Source organism: Musa acuminata, chromosome BXJ3-9, assembly GCF_036884655.1.
Source record: "Musa acuminata AAA Group cultivar baxijiao chromosome BXJ3-9, Cavendish_Baxijiao_AAA, whole genome shotgun sequence".
Taxonomy (NCBI): Eukaryota; Viridiplantae; Streptophyta; class Magnoliopsida; order Zingiberales; family Musaceae; genus Musa; species Musa acuminata.
This window is the reverse complement of record NC_088357.1, coordinates 44,178,122-44,198,068: the sequence shown is the minus strand read 5'-3', so window position 1 is coordinate 44,198,068 and position 19,947 is coordinate 44,178,122. Positions and strand designations below refer to the sequence as shown.

General features: G+C 38.4%; 2 protein-coding genes across 4 annotated transcripts; both read right to left on the bottom strand.

The window, feature by feature from the left end:
* Positions 1-3,175: 3,175 nt before the first annotated feature.
* On the bottom strand, positions 3,176-12,148 carry LOC135649407 (polygalacturonate 4-alpha-galacturonosyltransferase-like). Of its 2 annotated transcripts, XM_065167719.1 has the most exons (10): positions 11,904-12,148; positions 10,609-10,643; positions 10,468-10,527; positions 7,617-7,754; positions 7,409-7,514; positions 7,279-7,322; positions 6,569-6,903; positions 6,131-6,488; positions 5,461-6,048; positions 3,176-3,838 (listed from the first exon to the last, which is right to left on the bottom strand). In XM_065167719.1, exons 1-10 carry the CDS (start codon positions 12,067-12,069, stop codon positions 3,563-3,565), a joined length of 2,106 nt encoding a protein of 701 aa, XP_065023791.1. In that variant the 5' UTR covers positions 12,070-12,148; the 3' UTR covers positions 3,176-3,562. The 2 variants fall into 2 exon arrangements, with proteins under 2 accessions (XP_065023791.1, XP_065023792.1); XM_065167720.1 differs by lacking the exon at positions 7,617-7,754.
* Positions 12,149-12,833: 685 nt separating this feature from the next.
* LOC135649758 (two-component response regulator-like PRR95) lies at positions 12,834-19,014 on the bottom strand. Of its 2 annotated transcripts, none has more exons than XM_065168512.1 (8): positions 18,674-19,014; positions 16,782-16,943; positions 16,546-16,676; positions 16,272-16,424; positions 15,618-15,768; positions 15,213-15,522; positions 13,454-14,192; positions 12,834-13,213 (listed from the first exon to the last, which is right to left on the bottom strand). In XM_065168512.1, exons 1-8 carry the CDS (start codon positions 18,900-18,902, stop codon positions 13,082-13,084), a joined length of 2,007 nt encoding a protein of 668 aa, XP_065024584.1. In that variant the 5' UTR covers positions 18,903-19,014; the 3' UTR covers positions 12,834-13,081. The 2 variants fall into 2 exon arrangements, with proteins under 2 accessions (XP_065024584.1, XP_065024586.1); XM_065168514.1 differs by having other exon boundaries at positions 15,213-15,519; positions 18,674-19,013.
* Positions 19,015-19,947: the final 933 nt, after the last annotated feature.

The window sequence follows — 19,947 nt, the reverse complement described above, 5'->3', positions numbered from 1 at the left end:
GATGGCAATACGCAAAGGATCGAGAAACTGTGCTAAGTGACGTATTATTGATCAAATGACCATTTATGGGGGCACACGGATGATCGTAGGTGTGATGGCACCATAGGATAAGACAACCACACATACTTATGCACAAAGGGCCAAAGGGACAAGTGTAATAGCGTGATAGAGTCATGAGACCAAATGTAATGACCCACGGAGGATAGGGCAAGTGTGATGGCACGATAAGGTCAAACAACTAGGTGTAATAACACACAAAAGGCCACAAGACTTGGTGCGATAACATGATAGGGTCAGGTAACTAGGAACGATAGTGTATATTATCAATGTCATCGTCGTACGGTGAGGTGAGGGTTCAATTGACGCACATGCAAGGCACACCACCCCATCGGTGAGCAAAAGAATATGAGTAGATTCGAATATAATTGCACGCATCATACCTACCTATAATAAAGAGGGGTCATAGCAAATTGACTTGCTGACATATGGTCATTACGTAGATTGTGACATATTTGATTACAATCACGATGATGATTTGTCTAACCATTATGACCCTAGGATAGCATTATGCATCCTAAGTCATATTAATGGCATTATATGTCATACTTTACTTGAAGCATTTGAGGAGTCAAAAGGAGGATTAGGCAAGTGGAATATTATCTTCCTCTCCTATAAATACCCATCAATTGCTTAAAGGATTTCTCACTTGCACTCACAATCAAAGACTCTACAAACAAACTCTCAAGGCTTCCCAGCAACCTAGCTTAAGATCTATAATATCTTCCTTAGCTTCCTCCTGCAATACCTTAAACTCAAATAGGATGTTATCCCCATCACCACCCCTAGGCAACGAAAGTTGAAAGGAGCTGAGTTAGCTACTCCAATGCAAGCTACTCCATTAGTGGAGGTGAATCCATTTTGTGGTGCAGTTTGGCCATCTAATGTAGAGTCCTTTAACTTGGACTCAGCAATAAAGACCTCTAACCTAAAGATTCTTCAAGAGGCCTATCATATTCCGATCAAGTTCAAGCTGGTGCTTGCTCAACCTAACGACCAATCTTATATATTGTATCACATATTTTGCACTAACACGAATGCACTCGAGGCATGACTTTATTTCTCCCTTCGTTTATTTTTTTGTTGAGGCTACTTTCAACTATCTGAAGTTCTCACTTGCCCAAATAGTACCAAATTCCTAATACTTTCTCCTAATATTTGTCGAGGAGTGTACGAGGACAAATATCGTTGATATCTGTATTAGCATGATGTGGCTCTAATTCATATGCGAGAATAGTCCAAGTAGAGCGAGGCTTCTCTAGCCTCATTCCTATACAAAGACCAAGATCGAGAGGGGTTTCCTAAGTCAAAGTTAGTACTTAGTTGCACCTTTTCTCCTCTTTTTTTCGCTCCTCCCTAACATGGAGCTAAGGACGTATTTTTATACTAACCTCAAAGGGGGAGAATATCATGTGAAAATCATGTAGAGAAGATAATTTATAACTAATCTGGATTATCTTTTAATTTTTCTTGGAATATTCCTATGAATATTCTATAGGAGAGCCTATTCAACCCAAATTGCCTTTTTGATTTTCTGGGAATATTTTTGTGAATATTTCATAAAGAAGTTAGTTTGTAATCGACTCAAACTACCTTTTGATCTTCTGAAAATATTTCTACAAATATTCTACTAAGATGTTGGTTTGTAACCAACCTAAACTACCTTCTAATTTTTTTGTGAATATTTTATTAATATTCTACAAGAAGGCAACTCGGCAACATGATAGCTTGACAACTCGATAATTGACTCAAGCAACCTTTTAGGCTTTGATCTTTATGGATATAAGGGTGTTGGCCTCATATGACATTGACATGACAAACGATGACTAATTGATTTTATATTCCTTATCACCGGTTATAGTTTGTGTTTCATTAAGTCAGCATACTTCATCTCTACTTGACTCGATCGTGAGGTAAAGGATACTCCGACCTCTAGTAAAGGTTGAAAGATGAGGTTTTTTTTTATTTTTTCAAGACACAATTGGCCAATCAACTTGAATCGACCTAATTGAAAGTTTTCCGATGCTGCTCCGAGAATGCAACGGATGGAAATAAAACAATTTAGAAGATTATCTACAACCCTATTCGAGTCCACCACCATCCTTGAGATGAGCGAGTAATGGCTTGTCGATTAAGCCCAGCTACTCGTGGTAAGGAATTGAAATCATTTTTAGGTAAGAGTTTATTTGAACTGCTTGCCACTTAATCTCCTCTTTTTCTTTTTTTATGCATAGATATGGATCTGCAAACGAGCATCCTTAGATACAATGCTTGTCGATAAGGTGGGCGAACGCACAGTGTTCTCTCCAAAGAAGAGGTCGATAAAGAGCACTACCAGCCAGTCAATGAAGGTAGGAGATTGAGTGGATCGATCCCGGCCTGGCCAAAAGTACTGGTCTAGTATGTTTTGATTCCATTTGACTTATTTACAATATTTATAAATAGGCTTTATTATGGTAACCAAAATATTGTAACAGACCAAAACTATTGTAATAAGCCAAAATACTATAATAGGCGTGTAAACTTTTAATTTTTTTTGAATTAGGGGTACTATGAGGGTACTATTTGAGAAAAATCGGGAGTATTACTTGAAAAATACCCAAAATATAAATATTTTGTAAGAAAATTATCTTTGTTTTTCAAAAATATTTTAAACACAAGCATACTTAGAAAGTTCATATAATACTATCATCATCATCATCAATTCTGATTTCCCAAAACCAAGAACAAAAATCAGCAATTCCAATTTAGTTCGATTCAATTTTAAAACTAAATCGAACTTTGTAAGGTTAGGGCTTATTTGGGGTTTTACCATGATACAATTTATAAAAAAAATTTCAAGACCATACACTTGTAGGTTCATTATTTTACTAGTTTCATTGTTGCCAATATGAAGTGTATATATACCATGCAATCCAACAAAGCAACAAAATGGAATCGATTCTCCATCACCGGATAATTTTTTTGGTATCAGCGTAGGCTCCATCAACACGGAAAATGATGATGCATTCAGGATCTAAGCCCTACATAGACTTATGATCATCCAACTCCATGAAAGATAAGCATGATAAACTACTTTTACTGCTCCTTAACGAGGGAGAAGCTCAACGAACACAAATGCAAAACAATATAAATCCGCATGCCCAGAACACTATTCTTTACAGGTAATATTGTCACAAAAAAAGTTCCTGCAAGAAGAGAAAAGAAAGTACATGGAAAGAGAGTCCGAAACTGCTTCCCTCTTACCATCATAAAGTTTCTACATGTACTGATACACAATAAAGCACTGGGGAATCTCCCTCCATCAAAGGGGCTCAAACAACAGGGGGAAATTTACACAGGAGGAGAATAACGTCATGGGATCTAAAATTGATTCATGGGAATAGGAAATAAGATGGACAAACCATTACAAATCACCAGCTTAAAGGAAATAAGATGGACAAACCATTACCTTAACTTCTTCAGCAAGTGGAGCTGTTTTCTGGCCTGCACTTTCTAATTCTTCCTATTCACTTAGCTTGCATCCCCGAACATAAGGGTGATCATACTTGATGTACTTGGTCCAATATGGCCTGTATTTGGTCATTGCCAGCTCCAACCAAGGTTTCATGTTCCCATTATAGTGGACGACGGCAGCGTTTTGTATCTCTGAGTGGTCAATGCTAGGGTTATAACCCAAGCCAAGAACATGCCATGATTTGTCCAGCGGGTGTGTCAGTTTATAGAATGTCAGTAGTCCTGGAGGAAGAGTCCCGAGTTTCCACAGCACTCTATCTTCATTCTAGACAACAAAGAGGGAGAAAAATAATTATTAAAACTATAAGTAAGTGCTCCTTATGCGCTTATGTAATGGCATATAAGAATACATGCATGCAATACAGTGACAGAAAAATGCTGTTGGAAATTCGAGTATGTCTACATCTGCAAATTGGTTATAAATATTATGAAAAACTAAAAATAATTTGCCAAGGACAACTGATGTAACATGTTCTTTGAAACATATTGTATTGACGTGACTAACAGTCATTCCTACAACAAGGCAGTATACGTCTACTCATAATTATATGTCCCTTTTAATATCTCCATACAGAGGCTGTTGAACTTCTATCAGCTCAAAGCTCTTAGATTATTAAAATGATGACTATTTAACTGGCACCACAAGACGAGGTCAAACATTCAAATTAACCCCTCATTTAATTTAAGTGTCATGTGAACAAGGAAAAAGACTGCATGTGCCAAGCACTAGAATTAAGTGAGCCATGTCACATCCATGGACTTAGGCGGGCAGTGACTAAAATTCAGCATAGTTATGCCAAGATTCCGATTAAAGCATTTCACTTTAAAATTGCCAATGAAGCAGTAATTTGTCGGGATTATGTGTTATTGTATCTGAAGTGAAATGGATGCCAAACTTCAGAAGAAATAGCAAAACCAAAGGGCTGTTATGTCTGAAGTCATTGTATCTGAAGTCACTTCTATAAACAATTCTAGTGGAAGTGAGACCACCATGTAAATATGCATCAAAGAAAACTGCAATGGAAGTTCAGTATATTTACAATATATTCTAAATTAAGAGTACAGAGAAAAAATATAGTAAGCAGAATGCTATAAGATCACCATGCCAGTGAACCTCAGATGAGAAAACAATTTAATCCATCGAGGATAAATGGTACAACAACCCAAGTTACTATGCTTAAAATTGCAACTAATTGCTACTAAGACAGGAATAATAGAAGGATTGTTACAATGAAGAAAGCTTCAAAATTTATTATAAGAAAGGGTAACGGTGGAGTTAAAAGTTTGTAGCAATACAGAATAGAGTACCGATGGGTCCCCTCAAATAAATAAACTGTCAGATAATATTTATCAAAAGCTAATCAGATAATAGACTGTCAGATAATATTTATCAAATGCAGACAACAAGGAAAATAGACTGTCAGATAATATTTATCAAAAGCTAATGTTTCCAACACAAGAAGGGCATATAATTAAACATACATGTAGAATAAGACATTCCAGATGCTAATCAGAGGAGAATAGATCTGTGGCCTTAATCCTGCATGCTGAATAAAATCATAATGCTATTCTATGAGAAGGAACAACAGTTATGGTAGTTATAATGCTTGTTAAACCAAAACACAGGTTTGTGTGCAGTTTCTATTATACTGAGTTAAATTTTCTGATTGTTCATATAGAAACTGCATAGAACTTAACACATGCCAATGGTCATGTCACTGCATGAAGACCTATTAGCAGTTTTATATTCAAAGTTAAGAAACAAAAGCATGATAAGTTCCAATTGTAATGCACCTTTTTATCCTTAAGTATACATGACATTCTTTATACATGCATCATATTTAACTTTGAAGAACTAAATGATAAAATATTATTCCATATACTTACCATGTTTTGCCACTTGTGATAAATTCCAGTTATATCTTTCTTCTTCCACTCCTTAAGGTCAAAGATATTCATCCCATATGCCCAGCCACATGAATTAGGATCAAAGTTTCGAGCAATATGAGGGTTTGAGAAATTAAGATACTTGTCAAAACGGTGGAAGCTCTCACCACAGGTCTCCACGGCACCATTTACATTGCCTTTAAGGTCTACAGACCATAATGCTGTCAGATCCTTCTGGACAACAATGTCATCATCAAGAAACAAGATTTTATCCAACTTGGGATAAACCTCCGGAAGATAGAACCGTAGATGGTTCAGCATAGACAAATATTTTGGATTTCGGTACTTCAAATTGGAAGAACCTGCTGATAGAGTTGTCGGATGATCAGCTTTGAAATAGTACTCTTTCATGGCAGCAGATTCGAGTTGTCGTAAAACTGGACAGTATGAAGAGTTCAACCATTTGAAATCATCAACATTTTCTACATGAATAGTTGCATTCCCTGGAGGATTTAACAAAAACCACATGTTCATTGCTCCAATATTCAATTTATCAGTAACCAGATGAAATACATGTTTGGCTGGCTCCTGTAATAAGAACCACATGTGTGTCAGAAAGACAATATTCAAATTCAAAACTTAAAGAACAGAGAAATCAAGTAGATGCTACCTTAGCATTCATGATTGTTGAATTGACAACTACCGATGCAGCCAGAACATTGTCAGAGAAGAGAGCATAATGGTAAAGACTTGGATTTTCTAAATTTTCACTCCTAGGAAATTTTCTTTTCTCTGGAGGGAGAAGGTAATAGTCTATAGTGAGGCGCATAGACAAGCAATGGATTCCATTGGGAATTGTCTTTGCAGCCAATTGGCTAAGAAATGTGCTTTGCTTCTTCAAGCTCCTAACTTGTTCATCAGCAGACTGAAGCATCACTCTGAGCCTCTGAATTACTGCCTTGCAGTCGTACAAAGCTTCTCTCGCTCTTGACAGAACTTGGCCCATTGCTTTTATCTTCTCAGGAGCACTAGGAAGATGTGGATGTAGAAATGTTTATATAAATAAGCACATACAGAAAAATTATATGTATATGAAAAGAAATCTCACCTGCGATGGAGGTCAGAATCAGCATTGGCCTCTCCAACGGCACGTTGGCTTTCCTTGATTCGAGTTAGCAATTCCTGGTAAAGATCAAGCCTGTTCTTTGATTTAGCAATTACCATATAGACTCTTGCCATGATTATTTGGTCACGCATTAATCGAACTGTTGAATCAGAATTTTCATTTTCATTGTCTCGTCTCCATATACTATATTTTCCCAGGATGGCAGAGTCCACTGCTTTTGAATGCTCAATAGCAGCATTTTCAAGCTTAACCAGTGCCTCATCATCCTGTTGAACCAACTCCATTGCCCTCTTCTCTCGCCTCTTCTCTCTCAGTTGCTAATACATAAGAATACCAAACAGAGATAAAATGATAAAAAGAGAATTTACGTTGAATAAGCAAAGTGATAAGCAAATATTTCTAAACAATAAAAGAATTTAACAGAAAATACTTGTGGGAGCCTGATACACCAGGTCACCTGTTTCTTTAAGTTGTGAAAGCAAACTTGAAGCAATTAAAGGTTAACTACTTTTTTCAAAGGCCTTTCTAAGCAACTAAAAAACATGTGATCAAAAACAGTAAAATTTGACAATATTGATATCATTCTCAAGAAAATCCCAAATAAAAATAGCAATAATATTAATATTTGAATGCTATTTAGACAAATGAATGAATCCATGTAACAGACTAAACATATGAACTGAAACAATTACCCTTCTAGCTACTTTGGCAGGTGAATCAAGAAGTTGATGTCCATCTGCATTACAAAGAGAATTGAGTTGTTTACTGGGAGACAGAACAATAACAAAACTTTTGTAATGGAAACAGGAAGCTAATAATTACCTAAATTATCTTTAGAATCTTTATTTGCAGTAGGTAAAGAACCAACCCGAGCATCATCCCCCATTTTGAAAGATGTTTTCTCAGCATCTGAAGCATTTTGAAGTGTCTTCAAGAAGATGAACATAACAACATTAGCAGGAAAGTTTAAACCATTACATTGCATTAAACCAGATAATTTTAGCATAAAAATGGAAAAAAATAAATTTACATCTGTTACAGTCAGATTATTCTGGCTAGCATGGTCAGCTCCATCAACTTGCCATGAGGAAGAAACATGATTTTGTCTGAGAAAATCAAGACTCCACTGTCCCAACTCATGCCGGCTTGCAGATATCGCTTCAATTACCTGGTGAAATGTAATACATAGGATTGAAAGTTGAAATAGGCCACGATGCAGTAGTAGACTACAATCTTTCTCTCAAGCCAATGCTGTTGAGGCAGGTATTGGCCTCTAAGCAGTGGGAGACTCATCTGATCTAAACAGGATTGACCAAAACAGATACCAACTTTTGCAATATATGGGGCCCATGTGTGGGTGTATGGTACCAACTTAAAATTATATAAACCAAGGTTCGCCATACCGATGTGTACCGCCCGGTACGGGCGGTACGTACCGGTCCGAGAGGCGACCGGTACACGGACTGCCCTCTACCGGGCGGTACACCAAAAAAAGCCTGTATCGGGCGGTAACGGTCGAAATTTCGACCGTTACCGCCCGGTACCATTCGGTAACGGTCGATTTCGACCGTTACCGCCCGATACCACTCGGTAACGGTCGAAATCGACCGTTACCACACTGTAGCAGTGCTACAGTGCTCCAACGGTCAATTCCATTTCTCCTCCTATTTAAACTAATCTTCTCTCCCCTATTTCATTATACACTCTTAAACTCTCTCTCAAACATTTCTTTTCTCTCATAAACTCTATAAAACAACGATTTGTGAATTCAATCGAGGTAAATTTGGGAAGATTAAGAGGAAGAACTTTCTAATCAAGAGGTATGAGTCAAACTGCTCGAGGAACTACCGATACCCAACGGTCACACTCGTCCGCCCAACGTGCAAAGGCAAAGGGGAAGGCAATAGCATCAGTTGCATCGTTGGAAAGAATCGAGTCGGGCGACGAGACACCTTCACAATCACATTCTCTTTCTCGTTCGGTCCAGAGACATGACAGCAACACGGACAGCAGTGCCTCAACAGATGATGGCGGTGATACCGGGCAGTCGTTGGTCTCGTCTGCACAACTTGAGGGTGGTGAATGGACTGAGGAGCAATATTTTACACATGCCACTCAAGATTCAGATCATGGAACTCGACAAGGTACTGGTTAAGTTTATGCGCGGAAGGGAAAGGAGAAGGGGAAGGCAGTGGATGAATATGAACAAATGCGACAGAGCATACATGATATAGACACAGAAAGAGACTCATCGTATTCACAACCATCGTATTATGAAGAATCATATGGGCAACAACAGTATGGTGATAGTTGGTCATCCTTCTCTAAGCAACAGCATGATACAGAACAACACCAATATATGCCTCAAGAGCTGCCTCGGACAAATATGATTTATGACGATCAATCTACGATCAGTATCACATTGATGCATCAATGGCATACGGTGTATCAATACACTATGTCATGGGATCAATTTCATGATTGGGTCCAACAAAAGTATCATATTGATATGTATCAGATCGAGGACCCCGATCCACCACCCGTGGAGGCCCGTCGTTCGTTTTGGTGGTAGAATTAACAATCAGGTATATCTAGATATATGATTATTTAATTCATTTGAATTTTAGAGTTTATATTGTAACAAAATAGTCTAACAATTCAACTGATTTTTCTATAGATATTTCAATCTATAACGAGCTGAAATACGAACCTCGAACAAGACTACCTCAAAGCCCGAAAAAGATATGTGATGCTATTTTTACCAAATTTACATTGATTTTTCTAAACTTATACTATTACTATATTTATTTGTAACTTGAAAACTCTATCCTAACTTTTTTTTTAATTTTCAGGTATTTTCGGAGGGATAAATCGGTGAAATCAGGTGTACCGAGCGGTACACCTCGGTATACCGCTCGGTACGCCGTACCGTACCGTACCGAGCCAGCGTCGAAACGCCGGTACGGTACGGTTCGGCGAACCTTGATATAAACAAACAAGTTAGAGAAATACCAAATAAAGAAGATAGAAATTTGGGAGGAAGAGGAAAAAGGATGACAACCTAGGCTGGCGAAATAAATTCTGGTGGTTAAACCACAAGATAACAACGTGCAGATGGAAATAGCAACTTTCCCATTGCTGGCAACTCTCTGGTCTGGAAGTGGCTTCCTCAGGGTAACAAAACTAGCAAGAAGCAAGTTACATTTGTTTAAACAGCTCTATATTTGACATCTTGAGCAAGGTCTTAAGTTGCAACCTTATATCTTAAGAACTGTTTTAATCATTACAGGGTTAAACCAAAAAATTTTCCCATCCTAATTCCTTTCAGCAATTCTGATGACAAATAATAACTGATAAGGCTATTGATCAAACGAAAGAACAAAGAAGAAATTGCATGTAGTCACCATATTAATCTCTTGTAGAATTTTTTCAATCTTCTTTGTTTTTTCATAGTATTAGTTCTTGTACGTATGTAAAAGAAATATAGATAACATACTGGATAAGTTTTTCCCAATGATAAAGTGCACAGTGCGCACAAACATGATCCAGATAGTCAAGCAAAATTCCAGCACCATCAGTATACATCTATAGATAATGCACATGTAGTTGTGTATTACAAAGAGAACACACAAGATAAGTTCATCGTACAGCCACCAAATAATTTGAAAAGCGAAAGAAGAGAGAAAGGAAACCCAGGCCCCCATCGCCTCATAACAGCAGGTAATGACTAATGTACAGTATAACTAAACAAGATAACAAAGTAATACCAGCAATCATTGGGCACATATTCTAAGGCAACTAAAAGATTTCATACAATAACCACAGAAAAATGTAACTAATCCTGAACAAGCATATTTGAGCATCTCTCACTAGTCACTAACCTCTTTTGTCAGAATAGGTTTTAGGTGCTGGATCACCAACTGTTCTCTCCAGTCTGCCGCCTGTGGAAGAGTGAGAAGTGAGATATACGGCAGTTGCATTTCTTGAGTAGAAAAACAACAAATATGCTCAAGGCTAACTACCTTTTTGCTTGAGAAGTTTGGACTGCCTGTTTGATCTGTATCAAGGACAGAAAAACACTAATGTACCTCAAATAGCATCCATTATTCACGAAAATATTTACATGCAAAATAACATAAATAGAGTTTCTCAAAAGCATCTTTTAGTAATTCATAGCAAGGTTCCTAATTTTGCTCAGACTGGTATGTACCAGATGTTATATACCACTCCGCATGTGAACAAGCACGCGGACCAACTATTTCTAAAATCATCTCTTCAAAAAACTTAGCAATATCTATTTCATCCTCTGTTCCATCCCACAATTACCCTACCATTTATATTCCAACATTATTTAAGTCCTCAACCTCCAAAGTCCCAATTGTCCTATACATTCAAACATAATCCACCAACACCCTGAACTGCTAAGAACTTGATGTTATTAAGCTACACCAAGCATTGGAAACTAGTGGTTCAAAATCACAATCAAGTAAAAGTTATTCAAGAAGGGAAACATCAATGTCTTTCTCTCCCTCAAGACCGGCATGTGTTTGCAATGCTACTTTATCTTCAATACTTTAAATTGGTTTTTTGTAAATCGAGTATGTTTTACCGAATGCTCCCTTCTTTGTTTTGCTTTTTGTTTTTGGTTTTCTTTTCTATCTCCAATGCCTTAAGCCTTAACATCCTTCCAGTTGTATTACATTAAAGTTGGCCAGAATCTAATCATGCATAATCTCCAATAGGATAGCTCATTGGATACTTTCACTTTACTCTTAATTTTGCGACCAGATGTTGTGTTAACGTCTCAGAATAATAAATATATTTTAGTTAAAATATAACTAGATCTCGTTTTAGCTTCAGACTCTTGGACTCTGCTTGTCAAATATCTAACAACAATGCCAAACGACTAATACCAGCAGCTTTAGGTACACACTATACGGCTCCTGCGGTGAGGTACCGAGCATAAATCAGAAGGGTATCCGGAGATAAATCAGGTTCCACAAACTCATGCTAAAAATTGTGGGCAATAATCATGCCAGGGAATTCGAGAATGAGGTGCCCGAGAGCCGGATCCGAACCTATTTGGTACATCATAACCATCGTACACGCAAGATCTTCAAGAAAATAACCAAATCACATCTTAAAAAAGCATGTTCAATCCAGATCTGAGTGTTTTAGTGGCTCACAAACCCAGATCTCAAGAAAAGCAATCGAACCTCAAACAGAGACAATCCAAGAAAATAAGAATCCCATTAAGGACGAGAATTAGAGTCGACGGCGAGTGAGCGAGCCAGCGAGGAAGGAGTCCATGACTCACCGGGCGAAACGAGGGTGCGAGTGCTGCGCCGGGCCGCAAGGACGAGCAAAGGGGCGAGAACAAAGAAGAAGAGGAGCAGCACCACGGGAGGACGGAAGCCGGTGCTGCCGCCGCCGCTCCTTCTGCCGCCGCCTACGGCCGCTGGGAGCCTCTTCGATCGGGGCATCGGCGCCCGCTTCCAAGCCGAAGAGTACAGGAGAGTCGCAACAACGAACGGATTCCTTTTAATTACAGGATTACCCTTTCCTGGAGTGGATGACAGAGACGAGAGTGACCAACAAGTGGCAGCGAATCGAAACAGAATCACGTTGGGTTGCGGTGAGACAGTTCGAGCTCGAACTCGAGTGGCAGCGAATCGAAACAGAATCACGTTCGGTTGCGGTGAGACAGTTGGAGCTCGAACTCGAGTTCTTGTTCGTCTCGGGCTCGGCTCGATCGAGATTGCGCCGAGTCAGCCAGGATTGACAAGGACCCGATCTCAAAATAATGTAGCCTCGTTTAAGTCAAATACAACTTGCTTCAATCGTGCCCGATCTTGATCAAAACTCGATTTTAAATTAATAAATTTGGATATTTGTGTCATATTATTCCTTCTTGTCTCGTTATGGACATAAGCTTGTAGGCGATGGGATTAAATAATAATAATAATAATAATAATAATAATAATAATAATAATAATAATAATAATAATAAAATTGAAGATATTTTGAACTCAAGTTGATGTACCAAAGTGAATCAAGGATCGAGTTTGTTTAAATTATGAGGAAGCTTGTGTCATAGACCATGAAAATAAGTTTGCATGTGCTGTAATTATTACGCTAAAATTTCTAAAATGAACTTGCAACAATATAGAATGAAATTTAATAAAGAAAACATGAAAGCTAGTACTATTTGAAGGCATACAACTACATAAATAACAGACATAGCGTATATGAGCAAGTGACTTGCTCTAGCCACCACATTTCTTGAGATCTCTAATGACAAATATTACACTACATTGCATACTGTTACTGTATCAACAACCAAGAGTGGTGTTTCAAACCGGAAAAGAAGGGCATACGAAGCAAATCTATCTTACAAAGCAAACTTGTCACAAGATCTATGATGTTAGTGCAGCTACACTGGTCAACTACCGAAGATCATATGGTCAATGTGATTTAGATGGCATGAAAGCAAAACTATGCGGCAGCTGACTCGCTTTGAAAGGCACCTGCTTGCCCTGGTTGAGGTTCTGGTCTCTCTTGACGAACAAACTGTCCCTTCACTCGAGGACGCTGCTCTGCAAGTAGTTTTCTGCTGTGGTAGCGAACCTGCCAAGATCAAAATCAGTAACCACAAGTCAGCAGTCGACATGCAGCTAATGATATGATTTCACTTATTGTTGTTATCAATGATGAAGTGCACCTCTAATCTTTTCTCAAACAGAAATGTACAGGGTTCGGCTTAATACATACTACCATTATAAGTGAATTAAGTTATGACATTACAAAGCATTTCTTTTCCTTCTATGAACTTGCTCTAGGGACTTTGAAATTTTAATGAATCAGTACCTTCTTCTCAAAGCATCTTTCTTTCCTCTTCAGTCGGAATTTATTCAAGGCAATTTCCCTTTGGGTTAAAAGATGACAATCTTCTGGTATTGATCCATCACAAGTCAATTTACTCTCATCATTTCCTGTCACTGTTATGGGCCTGAAAACATGTGTTGCAGACGTGTGTCCAGTAGTTCCACTGAGAACACTCCCACATTCACTGCTTTTAAAATTTCTGCTACCATTGCATATGCTACTGCTACCACTTTCTCCTTCTGCAGATGAAACTTGCCTCTGTTCATCGAGTTGCATAAGTTCCTCCTGCTTTCCTGCAGAAGGGTAGCATGAGCTTCTGACATTCTCCTCATCAGGAAGGTCACATTGCACAGAGTTGCAATTCTTTTGGCAAGGTTGGATCGATGAGTTTGTCTGCATGGTTGCTTCCCGCCATATTGATGGATTGGTACTCCAAAAAGGATGACCTGACTGTGGATAGAACATCTGTTGCATTCCTGTACCATACCCAGAACTCGAAGGCATGCTTCCAACAGGAAGAGGAAATGGAATAACTCGAAGTGGGGTGCATTGAACTGCCATTCCATCTTGAACTGAAGGTCCCACATCTGAGGACTTAGTCTCTTCCGAATTCCCCCTAGAATCCCAGTCTTTAAGAGGCTCAATAGGCTTGAGTCCATTTGTTTCAGATGATGAGTTCTTTTGTTCCAACATGGTGGGTATTACCATCCTACCGGTGTACCTGCAGTACACTATAATTTGAGTGGCTCTACGATAAATTATAGATGTAAAGCAATATCTCAAATAATTCAATTTTCTTTCATTAATAATTAGCTAGCCAATATTTTTTAGAGAAAAATCATCCATAAATTACACAGATCAGAGGAGGAAATGCTCACAACAAATCAAAAAGGGAAATGGGTTGTTGTTCAATATATGCTACTTAAAAAGGATAACAGTCACAAAGAAGAAAAATAAAAAATAATCAATTAGTCTAAAAGAAAAAAGCTTCTCACTGGAATTTATGTGACATCATATTCTCGATGTTACAGCTACTGATCATTCAGAAGTGCCAACTGTAATTTATAACAAGCAGAACAACTGCAACTAAGAACCAGCTAAAAGAAAATGTAAAAGATATAGAAAGTCAATTCTACATCATTCCTCCTAATACCTAAAATCTTAATATCTTCTTGCACTCATTTCCATTCTTTAGACATCTATCTGAAATTTGACTATTATTCTAAGATGGAAGATGATGAAAAAATTCTTATAATCAGACATATGCATGGCAGGATACTATGGTCTACTAGCACAAAATTCCAACAGGAGGTACTAGATCATTTCAATTCATGTAAAAAAGTGAAGCTTATGCTGCATGTTTGACTTAATTGTTCACATCAGTTCACTTCAGATCCTTGAGACTCCACTAATAAGATGAATAGAAGCATACACAATTAATCAGATGCTATGGACATCATTGAGCTGCTCATACATAAGAAAACAAGTGAGCCCAATTAAACCTGATAAAACACCAAGCCTTTTCAGTGTAAAGCCGAACCTTGAAGCTAGCAATACATCAAAGAACGTAACCAAGTGAAAGAAAGCTGATCACAGTTAGAACTTAGAAGGCATTCTCATAAAATCACAAGATCATTTCAGAAAGTGCTATGAGTTACTAATAGAAGATGAAAACTATTATGTCAACTATAAAGAGAATTGAAGTATAATGAAACACTCGCAGTGAGAATGAAACACTCACAGTGAGAATGCTGACGAACTTGAATGGTTCCATATGTTGGAGCCACCACATTCTTGCTTCTCAGGGAATGTTCCCTCATATCTTTTCAAAGAAAGCTCCAAATAAGGTGCAGCACTTAACTTGTGCTTAACATTGGTAACATGAACAATGTCTCTAGAGGGGAGTCTACCCTGTGGTTGATTATCAACCACACGAACCAAATCATCATCCTTAGAAATTATTTCATGATGACATTTCTGGTCATAATTCTTATTGTTGGTTTTTTTGTAGCCCAAGCATTCTTGTACCTCATCAACATTTTCACTCGCTGCTGCGGCACAATAAGTTTGTTTAGCAACAGTTCATATGAGTTGCATGAAATGCTAAATATAATAAAAAATAAACTATGAACATGGAAAAGAGTACCAGTAATTGAATTTTCATAATTGAATGATCCATTGTCCATTTGAATATTCCCTCCATTCTGAGTCATAAATGAATCCACTACTTTTGTCTGCTTAAGCTTCAGTTGCTTGTGTGTACTTTCAGCTTCCACATCTGACCTTGTACAAGAGCTCTGCACAACAGGTGGAAAAATGTGCAGTGTCTATGTCAATCTCCATGTACAAGTCTACACTAAAACACATGATGTCAACAGCATGCAACACTTCATCAAAGATGCTGAGCTACATTTCGCAGGGGAAACTATAATAAAGGAATGAGGAACAATCTTGATGTTCAGAAAAAATATATATAAAAAGAAATTTGACACCTGGGAATATCAAAATATCCACAGTAGGACTTATTATTATTGATCTACAAACAAATATGTGTAGGAAAGCCACATGGGGAATTATGTAAATTATATGTGCCCGTCAGGCTATGTATAGGAGAATAAGTAGATGTCCAGCAGTCTTGTAATAGGAAAATTGATTTTTTCACACATTAACTTTCAAGAGTGCTGCTGGTCATATAAGACCTCACCACGACATAGACAGTGCCTCACCACAGCACGGAGATCTTATCATATTTTCTCTGAACTAAAAGTAAAACGATATATTGTGTGAAGAAAAATCTTACTTGAGCATCACTCCCTTGCTCACCAAATTCCTTATTTGCCTGCACAATAGCAATATTCTCAATCGAATGTTCTTTTTCACCATAATGAGCTTTCATTTTATGCATTGCCTCATGTTTGTCTTGAATATTATGTGTGCCACCATGTCCATCTACCTGATAAAACATACAATACTGCAATGATCAATTTATGCTAAAATACTAGGGGTTATATTTGATTAAAGACAGTGGATAACCTAGAAGATAATAGTATGACTATGATGCAAATGAAGCTTACAATTTGCCTTCTCCAGACATGCTGCCATAAGTTCCTCAACTCGTTCTTGCGGATTGGCTTAATGAGAAAGTCCGCTGCACCTTTCAACATGCATTTGAAAACCATGCTGATGGAATCATGCGAAGACATCACTGGATGAATCAAGGAAGTTTTGAGTTTGTAACTCAGGAGGAAGTGTTGCTAAGAACTATTATAATAAACATTATTAGAAAAAGTCAAAGTTGATTGCATCATACTTATGACTGGAATGTTCCTGCAGCTCTCATGATCCATTATCATGGTGAGAAGGCCAAACCCTGAGATTGATGGCAAGTCAACCTCAGTCAGAACAAGGTCTACACTCTGGGGTTTCTCCATCAACACATCCCATGCCTTCAAGCCATCTGATGCTGCAGCAACTGTTGAATACCAAGCAAAGAAATTTAAAGAAATTCTCTGTTATAAGATATCAATTTATCTTAAAATAATACATGCAGCACTTCAAGATTGTGTGTTTAGCACATCTAAAAGGAGAACACATGAACCATACTTCTGTGACAATAAAATTCTTCATAACATCTGAGATTAAAGTTGCATCAGGTCCTTACACTTATCATCAAAATTTGACCTTATTAATTTGCCAGTACAGAGACTTGAGATAAGTAATAGTTCTGAAGTTTCGTTTAAAATCAAATGTTGCATTATACTGGATGTAATAAAGTGATGCATTCCCTTAACAGACCTAACTGACACACTGGAATACTGAAGAATGGGGGTTGACTATCAGTCTGATTCCATTGTGACCTCTAGGTTCACCACCACAGCCATACTGCTGGCAATGGGTTAAAAAAAAAGCATCTGAACCAAGCTGTATCATATGTCATAATAAACTTTAATTCATTATGCATGCAGAGTACCATCTTATATAATTTTGTATCATCTTGATTGCTCAGTTTTTCCTTTCTCTCTACCTTTATAGAGGTCTAGGATGGGGAGCGAGGAGTCGGCCGGAGCCTAGAGAGGTCATCTACTTCGAATTTAGGCCCATAATTTTTTATGTTACGTGAATTCTCTTTCCTCACTGCTGTTTTCTCATTCTAATTGAATATGTTATGAGTCCTAGTCGTCCAACTTTCGAGCAACAGTTGATATATAGACCAGCTTAGAAAGTGAACTACATGAGGATAAGATCCAAACTTCAATTTATCTCGATTCCAAAAACTAATAGGAAACCTATACTATACAGAAGACGTGGACCTCTATTTTCACGGTAGATGTAGAATCACAATAATGATAACAGATTTGCACATAGAAATTTATGGGTGGTTTAAGCCTAAATAATAAAGTTAGAGACACCAGCAAATTCAATACCAAGGCGCCACTATGGGTCTTTATCACATAAATAATCAAAGTTGTCATTAGTTATACGTTGAAGTAGTAACTCATCAAAGAAGTACAGAAATGAACCAACTTACTCCCGAGACAACTTCAACTACCTAGATCCACTCAATCCCACTTTCACTTTTCATGGGAAATTCTAGATTTTTCATCTGAGGGGATACAAATTGGTACTTTCATCAACTTACCATAAATAATATGCCAAAATCTCCTCTAGTGCAAAGCTCCATAAATGCTCAGACTTTACCTCGCAAATTTTTTGAATGATAGGCCAATTCCACACTCACAGCAACAAGCAAAGTAACATTCAAAATGAAGTTTCAAAAACTAATGGTGAAAAAATCTCATATCCTACTTTGCAACTTCAAACTAGTCTAAAAGTTCAATCAAAGTAAGATACGAACATTTTCAATACTTCAAAGCCAAATTAAGAGAAAACGAACGAATTTAGGTCGTACAAAAAGAGCAAAGAAATAAACATAGTCAATATTCGACACATATTCCCTTTAGAAATTCGATCAATGACGAAAAAAGAAAACATTTCCTATTTCCAAGGCCAAATCAAGAGAAAAAGAACGATTTGGACCACACCAGATGAACGAATTTGACCAAACCATTGTCAACCCCCAGTTTCTTTGACAGAAACACCCTCAATCCTATATCTGCTTGAATTCGAAGGAACAGGCATATCAATGGCAGGGATCACATTCTTAAAGGATCAGCGAAAGAAGGGAACACAGATGAAACAAACCTCTGTAGCTACACTTCCTGAGGAGCGCAGCGATGATCTGCCGAGTAGAATCGTCCCCTTCCACGAGCAACACCCTCACCGGCACCCTCGGCAAGAACCTCTCCCATCTCAACGCCACCCCCTTTGCCCCCTCCCTTTCCTCCTCCGCCTCCTCCTCCTCTACCCATTCTCTCACCGCCATCGCCTCCGCCTCGTCCCTTCTGCCCTGTCCCTCCTCTTTTTCCCCCATTTCCACCTCCTAAACCAATCTCCTTCCTCTCTCTCTCTCTCTCTCTCTCTCTCTCTCTCTCTCTGACGCCTTTCTTTCGAGAAGAACGGGAAAAGAACAGCTACGGCGATCTCTTTGTTGGCCACACTCTTCCACCTCTTTGTAGGTGCGGTATGCGACACCCCCGCAGTCCGATCCAGCGCCTCAACCAAACCCCCCAAGGAAATATCTTCCGCTAGCCTCACCAGACGTCCCTTCGATCGACGTGCGTGGGGCCCACCTGACGTGGCTCTAGTTGGGCCACCCGTTCGGATCTTTCCTTCTCGGCGCGGCCCCAAACTGGCCGTCCTCGTAGCGACGCGTGTCGCGAGCAATCGTCCCCGAAGAAAGATATTTCGAAGCGCGACGCGTGGCGGCGCGCGGTGGGAGGGGGAGGAGAGGAGCGGGGTTCGTATTCGTGGTCGTGGTTCGACCATATCCCGTGGGCGGGTTTTGGGGATGGCGGATGGCGGGTTTGGGTATGCGGTTACGGGAGGATGTGATTTGACGACGCGGGTCCGGTAAGTTACCACTGGCTATGATCTGTGGAGCCCGCTGGTGGCGACGTGGGGGAGCAGAGCACCGGGGTGTCGTGTCTCCAGTGGCAGGCCGGGGTACGAGGTTTTCGTGCCTGGCGACTGGTTCGATTACACTTTACGACACCAGAAACGAAGAGGTCATTGGCTCTCCTTTCACTCGGCCATTTGTTCCCCTGGAGCACCTGCTCCATATTTTCTTTCATCTTTTTTTGATTAAATTATATATAAATATAGAATATATATATATATATATATATATATATATATATTCCATTAAATTAATTTTATCATATATGATTATAAAATCCAAAATTTTATTAGTTATTATTTGACTATTAATTAAAATTATAAATGATATAATAATAATATTATTTAAAAATATTAGAGATGTTTTGGATAATAGCTAATGCTAACTGTAACTAGCGATTAATGACATAGACATATGTGGAAGATCGAAATATTTATAATAAAGAAAATTGTAATTTTTC